The following is a 12,788-nucleotide window of genomic DNA, read 5'->3' on the forward strand; positions in this document are numbered from 1 at the left end:
ACTAAAACTCACTGTTTTTGCTACTGTACTTTGCCAACCTAATACGCGCAATCTTGTTGACCAGATAGTCTCCACGCGTAAAGTTTCCACATTGGGTTCTTTAGCGGTTCTGCTTTCGGTCCAACACGAATCACAGTTCTGTTTGAAAGCGCCAAAGGTATCGGATTGGTCACTGACATTCTTTTCAAAAGATTGAACCATGGCTGACCTTGCCACCAAGGTGCTATTACTGTAGCCTCGGCTTGTTGATCTATCAAAAGTGTTAATATTTTCGGAAGTAAAGCAAATGGAGCGTTCACGTAATTGTTGTGCAAGTTCCAATCCTTTTGAGTGAGTGCATCTACGCCCGACGTTAGCGGATCCCAAAATAAGGAATTGTAAGTTGGAAGTTGAGTGGTCATCATGGACCCAAAACGATCGATCGTGTGAGGTCCCCATATCTGGTCGATCCACTGAAATAACTTTGGATGAAGCATCCACTCGTACGTTGAGTGAAGGCGCGATAACATGTCGGCTTGCCAATTGTCTGTTCCCGACAAATAAGATGCTGTGATTGTGATGCCGTTCTGCCATGCTAGTAGAAAAATGTCCCTTGCTATGGAGTCTAATGCTTGGGATTGTCCACCCATGTGGTTTAGAAAGGCTACTACAGTCACATTGTCTGATAGAACCTGAACTTTTTTGTTCTTCAGTTCGCGTATGAATGAGGCTAGCCCCATATACACTGCTAGCAATTCGCGGTAATTTGAACTGCGGTACGAGATATCTCGACTCCAAAATCCCTGAGCCTTCAAATGACCTGTCCATGCTCCCCAAGCAAATCCGGATGCGTCCGTAACTAACTGTACGTCTGGTATTTGACTTTGAACGATAATGCCGTTCCAATTAGCAAGAGATTCAAACCACCAAATTAAGTCATTACAGCAATACTGGTCCAACGTTAACTTATCATCCCATGAACACCTAGTTCTAAGAAGTCTGTAAATATTGCGTAGCAAAAGTTTTGCTGGGATAACACATTTACACATAGAAATACACTGCCCAGCGATTCTGGCTAAAAATCTTGCCGATGCAACGGAAGTTTTCAAAATTCTTTTAATATCCTTGTGTAACTTTTTAATGCGGTCCTTAGTAATACGAATAACTGTTTCAACACTATTATTTGTAATTTCGTAACCAATGTAAATTTTAACTAAAGACGGTGTTAAATCCGACTTGTCAAAGTTAACTGTCCAGCCTAGAGACGATAAACACTGCAGCAATAGACGTGTGTGTTCAGAAATAGTACATCTGTCAGCGAACAAAATGAAATCGTCAACGTATAGTACTAAACGTAAACCCTTTAAACGTAAGAATGTTTGCACAGGGCGTAATGTCTTATAGAAAAAGTATGGGCTGCAACAGTGTCCAAAAGGCAAAACGGTCCACCGGTAATACACCGACTGAAAATGAAAACCAAGGAATTGTCTATGAGATACATGCACTGGTATATGAAAAAACCCGTTCTTCAAATCGAGCGTTACCATATAATCCGACGGTAAAATACATTTTTTAACAGTTTCAATATCTTCATATTTGAATTTTGGTGGTGTAGAAAACTTATTTACTTCACGCAAATCAGTGATAAGGCGAAAAGTGCCATTCTTTTTTGGTACACAATTTATGGGTGAAACACAAAATGGTTTAACATCGCATTGTTCAATACAACCTAACAAGAGTAAATCAGCAATCTCTTTCTTAATGAAGTCGATTTCTTTCAAATTAAATTGTCTATTAGGTAATTCAAATGAAGCACATTCACTTGTAAATGGAAATTTGACTCCGTCAGCAATCCATTCCAATATTGTACTAGAAGTGTTAATGTTTTCCCAATTATGTAACTGTTCTGACAAAGGATTTCTCATATTACATGAATGGTATTAATTAGTATCACTCGAGGGCTTCTCAAATGTATGGCTTGGCATAGGGGGACGATTGCCTCTGAACGAATTATATGAATCACCTCGTCCCCGACCTGGTCGAGGGTTATAGTAATTGTTCGTGAATGGTTGACGGTAACCAAACCCTGAAGTCCGTGGGCGATACGGGGGTGCCGGACGTGGAATGCTGCACAATTCCGCTGCTATGCGTACATTGTTCAAACTTTCACTGGTAAAACCTGAATTATTACGTTGGAGTGCTCTGAAAAATTGAGCTGTATTATTGTCAAAGCGACCTTTCACTAATAATGCCGAGAACTCGTCCTGCAGGTATTTAATCTGTGCAGTCAAGATAACTACTAATGGAGACAAGTCTACTGGTCCTTCATCCTCACTAACAGAATGCAGATATTTCAAAGCTGTTTCTGTGTATCTACTACATTTACTTACAACATTGAGTAGAGGCTGATCCTCACGTTTAATACCATTTCTAGAATCGTGTACCTTTAGATCCGTTGGTAAAATTATTTTGTCCAAAGACGACTTCAAACAATTGAAGCGTTCCTGAATCTCATCGGGTTCAGGCTGCCTGGCTGAAGTTCCCTTAGTACTTGCACCAGGAAAAGCAGAGGCCTGGTGTGGCAAATTAGTAGCGGCCGAAGATGGCGGCTGTCTAGTTTCCGTTTCCGGGTGATAAGAAACGTTACCAAAATGGCTGCCACCAGCAGCACGAGACGCGGAAGCTTGACGTTGCTCTATATCCGAAAGACGCCTTTCTATACGTTCCAGAAGAAACCTGAGGTCTTCGGAAGAAGGTTGTTCCTTATCAAGAGCAAAATCCTCGCCTGATATCGTTTTGTCCATTGATTCTGTGCGATCCCCATCCAGTGATGTTGCACTGTCGAAACACATGCACTGAGAATGATGTATTATTGCGCAGACATGCGCAATGCGGTACGAAGTAGTTCCTTTTAACTACAAATATTATATATAAATAAAATGACGTAATGTGCCACTTTCTTAAAGTGTATAAAAGTGACAGTCTAACGTGAAGTATACATTACAGGATCGTATTCCGGAAATATTTGAGGTGGTCAGGGGATCTCCTCGAAAAAACAGTATGAATCGATTGCACCCCAGGTGATTTTTTTTCTTGATTTTGAGGTGTGCGTATGGGCTGGACCTTCCTGGTATGGGGGGGGGGGGGGGGGGGTCATAGGGATGCTCATTGGAAAATGTTGAAATGTAGGTATAAAATGGAGACTTCTGGTGCATTTTTGGTCGACATTTTGAGATACGAAAGAAGGTACTGGATTTGGGGTTCAGAGGTTCCCCTTGGAAAATATTGCACTTTTTTGGTCTAAATTTTGAGGCATAAGATGAGGTATTCCTGTCATTTTAGGGATCAGGGGGTTCTTTCCCTGGAAAACTTTGAAATACAGTTTTGAAATGGTGGCCTCGCATGCATTTTTTGGTCAAGATTTGTAGAAAATGTTATTCCTTTGCCAAGTTGAGTAAATCTTTGATGATCTAATTTACTCCTGTATTAGGATTGGGGTCTATTTGGTTGCTGATTTCTGCCATGTCGTGTTGGAGAGGCAAAAACACGACAACATGAAAACACAAAATTTGCTCAAGTCGTCCTTAGCTGTTCGAGTGTTGTAGCTAATATGTTGTGAAACGAAAACATACCAGAAATTAAGTCCTTGTGACTTTGACCTTGGAGCCAATGGCTCAAAAATCAGTAGGATCTTCCCCAAGTGGTATTTAGTCATTTAATTACGTTGCTGCTATACTTTATGACCGAGTCCAGAAACCAATTTCAGTTGCCAGTCACTGTGACCTTGGCCTTTGGTCTACTGACCCCGAAACCGCACCCCCCCCCCTCCCCCCGAAAAAAAAACTTTGAAAAAAAAAAAAAAAGGAATCTTCCTCAAGTGATGTATCCAGTAAAATTTGGAAGACCCAAGAACGCGAAATTAAATAAAATCATTGTCATTGACCTTGGAGCCACTAATAACAAAATCAATAGGGATCTTCCTCTATTGGTATTAAGTCATTGTATCAAGATTGAAAGCCGTAGCCCTTAAGGTTCGGAAACTATTTTCAATCTCAAGGTCGCTGTGACCTCGACCCCCTAAACTTCGACCATGGACCTGGAGATTGTATAGGATTTCTCCTCCATTGGGACTTATTCTTGCTGTGAAGTTTGAAAGCTGAAGCTATTATTATTTTGACTAAGAGTCCAGAAACAAATATGTTGACGGACAGGCGGACATCGCCATTCGATAATAAAGCGGATGTATAAAAGCCACGAGGGAAGTGATACCAGTTGTGAAGTGTGTGTTTTAGTATTTTCACTTGTATCTGTCAGTATTAATTCTTAATAAGCCCTTAATATTCGACACTCAAAAATAACCTTCCCATTTAGAATATTCTCTGGCAAGCTTTGTTTTGGTTGTATACGTACCAAAGTATCTCCTATATACATGTATTCTATATAAAAGGGAAATTTTCAGAGCTACAACTCATCGCTAGTACAAATCCTTACCCAGTTTTGAAGCATTATCCTAAAACTGCCGTAAAATATACAGAAATGTAGGTGTTATGTATTTTAAAGAGATTTTTCAGGTTACATTTACTCACTACAAAATCATGTAGCTGTGACCTAGTATCACTACTCATTCTATGATAGTTTTACGCAAACATGTCAAACAAGAGTGCCAGACTGTCATCGAACTTGGCCTAATTCAAAGGCCATAATACAAGAGTGCCTGGGGCGATTTGGGTGGTTATCGAACTTGGCCGAGATATAATGCCCACAAACATTGTCAGCAAGTTTGGTGAAGATCGGGTGAAAACATAAGAGAGCGGACATGCTTTGGACGCCACCCGCCCGCCGTGGGCGTTCACATTATACGCCCGCTCTTTCAGAGACGGGCATACAAAAAATCTAGACATCTGTGACTATCCAAAGTGAAAAACAAAAGCTGTTTGTAAACACATATGCCTCCAATTAATGGTAGTCCCATTTTCAGTCCAGTGACCACTTTGACCTACTAACCCTAAACAAACAATAAGGGTCATAATTTTCATAAGCTCAGTCATGCTTTCAAGCTTGAAGACACTGGGTCAAATGACTCAGAAACGTTTGTCAAGGTGCAGACTCCTGCGACCTTGACCTTTAACCCCCAAAACAATAGGGGTCATCTACTTCATAAGCCCAACCATGTTCTAGGTCGAGTGGTTCTCAAGTTATCTAGGGAAAACATTTTTAAAGTTCGAGGCCCTATGATCTTTGACCATAAAACAAAAGGGTTACTAGTAACTACCTCATAAGCCCAATCATGCTTTCAAGTTTGAAGGTTCAGGGTCGCGTGGGTCTCAAATTATTGAGCGGAAACTAACGGTTGTCAAGGTTCAGGCCCGTTACCTTGACCTTGACTCCAAAAACAATATGGGTCATCTACCAAGTTTAGGCCTGCTAAGGCCTTGTCTGCTGACATATCTTGTTACTTGATGAGGGTCATCCAATATGCATTAATCATTTTGCGGCCTAGTGGTTGAGGTCGCCGGCTTCAAATCAATTGCCCCTAACAAATACGAGTTCGAGCCTCTCTATGGGTTTAGATTTCTTCATGTGAGAAGCCATAAAGCTATTTATTAAGGTGTTGGTTCTACTCAGCTGTCCACCAATGATGAAAAAATGCACGGAGGGGCACCTGGGGTCTTCCTCCACCACAAAAAGCTAGAAAGTTGCCAATTACCTATAGTGGTGTCTGTGTGACATTAAACTCAACACAAACAAAAACAAGAGGGTCATGATTACCCTGGATCCGAGTGCATGTAATTGGACCTACAGCCTCTAGAGTTAACAGGCGGTTCCTTCAATTTAACCGGGTTACCTAGTTTTTGACGCCAACTGACCCAGATTCAAACTTGGCCTAGAGATTCTAACCAATTCTCACGAGTTTCAAACTTAAACTGTGGACTCTACGAGTGTTAACAAGGCTTTCCTTTGATCTGGCCTAGTAACCTAGTTTTTGACCCCGAATGACCCAGTTTCAGAACCTGATTTAGAGATCATCAAGACAAACATTCTGACAAAAGTTTCACAACTGTGGGCTCTGGAGTGTTAACAAGACAAATGTTGACAGACGACGACCCACAGACTGGGCCTGACTGGTCACAATAGCTCACCTTGAGCACTTTGTGCTCAGGTGAGCTAAAAACAAAACAATAAACACTGTGAATTTTCTTAGTCTTTAATAAGAGACAAACTGCTATTTCAAGTACTTTTTACACTGGCCTGGCAGGAAAAGAATGGTTCAACTTTTAAGTTGATTCTGAATGCGTTATGAATATGATATACATTTATTATTTACCGGTTAATATCCAATGGTATGTTTCTATAAACAAAGCACCATAGTAAGTTAAAGTAGGCAGTTTTATCTATAAACAAAGCACCATAGTAAGTTAAAGTAGGCAGTTTTAAAAACTCTGTAGACCTGCTACAGACATACACTATGACAAAAATTCTCTGAATATGTTAGCAGCATCTTCCTCTTTGTAGTTCTTTGCAATAAAACTTGTTCCATTATCTGCACCAGATATCATGGCTGATAAACCTGCAAGTAAATAAACAAGAAATTACTTTTGCAAACAAGAGGGCCAAGATGGCCCTAGGTCGCTCACCTGAGAAACACACCATAACAGTTTAAACATGTTTGCCCTAGTGATTTCATGGAAACAAATATTCTGACCAATTTTCATTAAAATTGGAGCAAAAATATTGAGTGTAAACAAGTATTTTCTTTGATTTGACCTAGTGACCTAGTTTTTGACCCCAGATGACCCATATTCAAATTTATCTAGATTTCATCAAGGTTATCATTCTGACCAAATTTCATGAAGATCAATTGAAAAATACAGCCTCTATCGCATACACAAGGTTTTTCCTTGATTTGACCTAGTGACCTAGTTTTTGAACCCAGATGACCCATTTTCAGACTTGACCTAGATTTCATCAAGGCTATCATTCTGACAAAATTTCATGAAGATCAGTTGAAAAATACAGACTATCGCACACACAAGGTTTTTCTTTGTTTGAAAGTAGTGACCTAGTTTTTGACCCCAGATGACCCGTATTCGACCTCGACCAGGCTTTTATAAAGGCTATCATTCTGACCAAATTTTATAAATATCCAGTGTAAAATGCAGCACCTATTGTGTACCCATGCTTTTCCTTTAATTTGACTGGGTGACCTAGTTTTTGAAGCCAGAAAACCCACATTCAAACCTGACCTAAATTTCATCCAGACAAACATTCTGATTGAATTTCATGAAGATTCGGTGTAAAATGCAGTCCCTATTGCATACACAAGCTTTTTCTTTGATATGATCTAGTGACCTAGTTTTTGACTGGAGATGACCCACATTCGAATTTGACCTAGATTTCATCAAGGCAATCATTCTGACCAAAATTCATGAAGATCAATTGAAAAATGCAGCTTCTATCGCATGAATTTATCATAAGTATATGACTATTTCATAATGTAGGAATCTGTCGATTTAAAACAATCAAAGAGATCCTGACAGCAGTTGATCATGCATCACTGCACTTTCCTGTTGTATATTTGACTATATAAAATGAAATTCTTTTTATTGGCTTTTTCATTATGTTGGAAATATTGAAAGATTTTAAAAAGAATTCAAGGTCAATAACTCTGGTTGTTGAAGAGATCTTGATGACAACTGCCTGCGTGTGCACGCACCACCACACTATGTATGTTGTTGCATATTAATTCAAATATAATGAATTTCTTTCTATTGATTTTTTGGTTATACAGGTATTTATGCATTTTAGAACAACTTAAGGGTAATAACTTAGTGAAGACATCCTGACAAAAGTTGAATGTGCACAAATGCCCTTCACTGATCTATACAAATATACTTGTATTTAGTTTCATGAAGAACCATCAAAGGGTAACTTTGTAATGAGGGAATTCATAAAAAATTTTGAACAGTTAAAGGGCTAATAACTTTGCAGTTACTTATGATTTCCTCATTAAAGGTGTGCGTGCGCAACCACCCATAGGTGATCTATATTTGTCTTAAGTTTCACGAATATACATAGAATGGATTACTTTGTTATGTGGAAAATAACTGGTTCTATAACAATTAAAGGGGGATAACTCTGGTTACTGAAGAGATTCTGATGAAAGTTGTGCATACAACATCTCCCTCTATACTTGTATTAAGTTTCATGTGTTACTTTGTTATGTGGGACATTATGTATTTTAAACCAGTTAAAGGGCAATAACTCTGCAGTTACTGAAGAAATCCTGGCAACAGTTGCCTATGCACAACTGTCCATGGTGATCTACATTATTTTGTGTAAAGTTTCCTGAAGATCTATCAATAAGTTACTCAGATAAAGTCAAAATTCCTATTTTCTACCATACCAAGGGGGAATACTCTGCTTTTACTGCATCAAGAAGAATAATTTTACATGTGAGCAAAGCTTGTGCTAATTAATAACTATGTGAGGTTTGACGACTCTAGCTTAAATACTTTTTGCATTTTGAACTGCAGACAGGCGCACACACAGACTCGTGGACAATGCCATATCTATATCCCTCCGCCTTTGGCAGGGGATATAAACTGGGTATGTAAATTCGATACATATTTTCTAAACATCAAGTGAGATTGTTGCTTAAGGTTTTTGTGAACCTGCATTTCAAAACACAGAACTAGCTATAATAAATGAGTATACGTTTATCTGGAGATGGTCGGAACAAACACAGTATCTTCTTATTCATGGCAACAGCTCTACCAATTTCATAGCCTACACCTAGTGATGGCTGGGTTACCTCAGCAACAACAACTGGAAAGAAAAAGTATGTAAAGTGCTCTATTAATCACAAATAGCAACAAGTAACTCCACAGAACCTCTTTACTGCAAAGCTCCGAAGAACCTTGTTCATGTTTGCCTATACAAAGTGTCACTCTAACTTTGCATTAAAATATTCTCCACTTAATTTGTCACCTAAAACAATGATACTATTTATATGGAATGCCAAGGCAGTGGGGATCAAGTGGGGATCAATATTCTTCATGTTCAATGCCTAATTCTAAATGATAAAGTGTCAATTTTTGCTCATTGTTTAATTTATTTTTCATTCTTTAGGTAATTAATATGAGAATATATACTTTCTAATATGGTGTATATAATAATAATATCATTTTACCTCACAAAAATTCCAAACTTGTTTAACTTGAATATCATATTATATTCCCCTGTTATTTCATATCTCTTGCACAAAGAGCCGCTTTGGTTTTCTATGCATGTGATTTTTATTAACATTAGTAACACTGTATATAGCAAATAACGCTATCTTTCAAGGCACTAAAGTTAACAATTAAACATCATGATAAGATGATCAAGCAATACAATCTTACACCAGTGATGTTTTCTAAAACTCGTCGGCCAGAAACTGTTTTTGTAGAGTAACACTAACCTTGATCTCCACTCCATCCTCAAGAAATGATTTTAAAATTTGGCCAATGGTATCTGATTTCTTTTTACAGCTTTTTCTATATATGTCTAAATAAAACAATCACTGTCAGCACTAGGTCAATTTTAACCCAAAAGGCATGAATTTAACAAATTTTGAATGGAATTAGTCCGATCTACTAGGCAATGCTACATACCAAATATCTAACTTAGTAAGCTCTTGGCATTGCATTTTTATACGAGTATTTTTAAATTTAAATTTCCTGTATACATCAATGAAATATATGTTAACGCAAGGGCTGGGGCAATTTTGACCCAAGTAGCTTTTGATAATGGACCTCCACACAATGCTACCCAGCAAATTAAAGTTATAGGCAGAAAGTTTCAAGCATCTAAACCCAATAAGCAAGAGTTACATTTTTACCATCACAACTTGTCAGCCAATCAACATCTCTATCATGTATAGCTTTATCTGTCATTGTTTTCTCAGCTGAAATATGAAAAAAAGCTGAAACAGTTGTAGGTTTAGGAGAAAATAATATTAAGAACTTCTTGCACTATTATATTCAGAACAGACTTCATAATTTATATCAGCATCAGCATAATTAGCAATTAAATTATTGATTACATTCATGACATTACAGGTTTCAATTGTACTGTTTCAGGTAGACATGTTCTTTCATACTAACCTTGTAGAGAAGTTTCAGTTTAAAAATGTCATCTGACAGTGGCAATTTACAATAATATACATCTCGGTTATAATATTATCATTATTGGTAATTATCAATATAATATTGGAATAAAAGCGAACATACAATCATCAAGTTGCTTTGAGCCCACATGCTCAGTCAAAACAGTGCCATAGGCTTGAAGCTGATTAATTAGACGGCCGTACAAATCTGCATCTTGACGTCCTGCTCTGATACTTCCGCAAAAATATATCTTCATTTTTGACTAACCCTGTAATTTAAACAACTAATTAACATATTTTATAAATTAGAGTTCAGACTAGTGACTGCTATTGTAAACAACAAACAAGAGGCCCAAATAGCCCATGTCTCTCACCTGAAGAGGACCTTGACCATCTGACCTTCCTTCTGAGTTCTGACCAAGTTCAGTGAACATTCAAGCACTTCATTTAAGTTATTTAATTTTTTTTTACATTTTGCTGTAACTGCCCAAAAGCGGATGGCTGTTGGAACAGTCTTCATGCATTTAAAGGTATTTCTCTTTTTAGTTCTAGTGGCCCCTTAAAGGCCCCATTTTAACAAACATAGGAGACAACCTTATTTTGAAGTTACACACCAAGTTTGATAAAGATCCACCAAGCGATACATCAGAAGTTATTTAAAGGTATTTCCTTTTTTAGCTCGAGCAGCCCCGAAAAGGGGCCAAGCAAAGTTGGGAGAAGACCAAATAATGATGCTATAGTCCAAGTTTGAAGATCCATCGAGCAGTTCATGAGAAGCAGCCAGCAATTAATTATTTAAAAGTGGCTTCTATTTTAAGCTCTAGCTGCCCCCAAAAGAGACCAACTGCCTCATCTGAATAATTTTTTTTTAAACAATACTAGTTTGTGACCTTTTAAGGGATTGTGTGCATTCCCTCTATGCCTATCAGCTGATCTAATCCTACACATTATTATTCCTTTGCAAACAAAATTCTCTCACATTCCTGTTAATATATTGCAAATGCACATTTATAATGTTTATAGTTGTAATAGTTTGTGAAAAGTAAAATGAAAGACTTCATGTTTTTCTTATATCGGAAAAGTATGGTATATATCATTCCGAGATGCCAGGTTTTTTTTTTTCCTTTATAATAGGGGCCGTTTATAGGCCCCTTCCTCTCAGAAAATTTCTTTAAAATCATGCAGTTTTCCCCAAAAATTGACTTTACATCAGGTTTTTTATTCCCCTTTGCCCAAATACCGAGTTGTTGTTTTCCCCAAATCAGAGGCCTGGGCCCCTTCTCCTCCTGGTAAAAAAAAAACCCTGGATGCATTTCTGTAAATGACTTACAATTATGAATGCTTCTACTTATAACATCTATCATGTCTATCAGATAATATTTAGATCTATAACCTAACTAACAAAATTAAACATACAAAATATACTATAAATGCCATTTTAAAAAAAGAACTTTGTAAAAACTGAATTTTATTTATAATGATTTAGTATTACTTTATACAGTAAGAAAAGTGCTGCACATAATTATGAGACATAAGAAATATGTAGTGCCTACTTTTATGTTTGTAATTTTAGTTACGATGTTTTTATTAAAACGCGCCTTTGGGTAGGTCATAATACTGAATGATTTTTGTCAGGGCAACGGGTTGGCTCCCCACTGTGACTGCGACTGAGTGAGATTTTTTCTACAAATCTTTTTTTTATCTTGAGATTATATCATTAAAAAGAAGATGAAAATATAACAAAAATATTATATTTGAAAAAAAAACAACAACCCAAAACAGGTCGCCCACAGCAGGGAGCGAACCAGAGGCCTTGACAAAAAAATATGCAGTATTGTGAACCAGTGCCTTAATTAGACCTCACGGCAATCGCAGCAAATGACTGTGGAAGTAAATCTGACTGCGTAACACCAACCAAGCTCTGATCTATTCTGGTATTCCTTGGACAAGCAATATATTGACTGATATTTGGCAGGGGCAGTGAGGGGATGGGGCTTGACCTCCCAAGTGTCTGTAGACTGTACAGTCAGCTGAATGTATAACATTTTAATTGTCACTTTAACCTAACTGATTTTTTTGTTATGTTATTAAAAGATGGTGTGACGGAGTAATTTCATAAAGTATGAAAAAATCAATAGCAGTGCGCGACCTTACACGACGCAACATGTCGCGAAAACGCATTATATTACAGTGAGCACAACCATTTCCGATGTGACAGCTAAAGAAAGTAAATCTACAAAATAAATATAAGTATAAGCAAGGTGTTTGTGTAAGTGGTGAAAGCAATTAACGAATTCGTACCGAATATTGTGTCTTTCAAAATTTGTAGACCTCGCGCTTTCAGTTTTACTTGATTGATTATTGACGTATTTAGAGGAATAAAATTCACTATTTTGCGCCCGTCTAACCATTCCGATAAAATTAAAAATGGCCTTACGGCATGTTGAGGCTGGCGGTTACAATATACAAGAGCGCACTATATTAACTCAATTCTGTTGACAGTAGCAAAATGTCCGATCGACCGTTTCTTAGATCACGTGGTCTATGATCCAAAGCACATTTTGGCGGCTTGAAATACAACTTATTTTATCCAAAGAAATATATTTTATAGCTCTTTGTCTTATCGTATCTTATCTTATCTAACTATCTTATCTTAAAGCAC

The 12,788-nt window shown here is 37.6% G+C and overlaps 2 protein-coding genes across 2 annotated transcripts; both read right to left on the minus strand.

Moving 5' to 3' along the window:
- Positions 1-38: 38 nt before the first annotated feature.
- On the minus strand, positions 39-1,904 carry LOC123556067 (uncharacterized). Its single transcript, XM_045346662.2, has one exon. The coding sequence runs from the start codon at positions 1,902-1,904 to the stop codon at positions 39-41; it is 1,866 nt and encodes a 621-aa protein (XP_045202597.2).
- Positions 1,905-6,168: 4,264 nt separating this feature from the next.
- Positions 6,169-12,558, minus strand: LOC123555471 (2'-deoxynucleoside 5'-phosphate N-hydrolase 1-like). Its single transcript, XM_045346083.2, has 5 exons — positions 12,428-12,558; positions 10,251-10,395; positions 9,860-9,925; positions 8,695-8,805; positions 6,169-6,547 (listed from the first exon to the last, which is right to left on the minus strand). The coding sequence occupies exons 2-5, from the start codon at positions 10,381-10,383 to the stop codon at positions 6,444-6,446; spliced, it is 414 nt and encodes a 137-aa protein (XP_045202018.2). The 5' UTR covers positions 10,384-10,395; positions 12,428-12,558; the 3' UTR covers positions 6,169-6,443.
- Positions 12,559-12,788: the final 230 nt, after the last annotated feature.

Source organism: Mercenaria mercenaria, chromosome 7, assembly GCF_021730395.1.
Source record: "Mercenaria mercenaria strain notata chromosome 7, MADL_Memer_1, whole genome shotgun sequence".
NCBI classification, from domain to species: Eukaryota; Metazoa; Mollusca; class Bivalvia; order Venerida; family Veneridae; genus Mercenaria; species Mercenaria mercenaria.

What these genes read in the sequence shown, in the direction of transcription:
- LOC123555471 (XM_045346083.2), bottom strand. Translation starts at nt 10,383, where the DNA reads ATGAAGATATATTTTTGCGGAAGTATCAGAGCAGGACGTCAAGATGCA. An exon ending in CTCAAAGCAACTTGATGATT is followed by an intron (nt 9,926 to 10,250) that starts GTATGTTCGCTT and finishes TTCATATTTCAG; the next exon opens with CTGAGAAAACAATGACAGAT. An exon ending in TTGGCTGACAAGTTGTGATG is followed by an intron (nt 8,806 to 9,859) that starts GTAAAAATGTAA and finishes TTTTCTTTCCAG; the next exon opens with TTGTTGTTGCTGAGGTAACC.
- LOC123556067 (XM_045346662.2), bottom strand. Translation starts at nt 1,904, where the DNA reads ATGAGAAATCCTTTGTCAGAACAGTTACATAATTGGGAAAACATTAAC.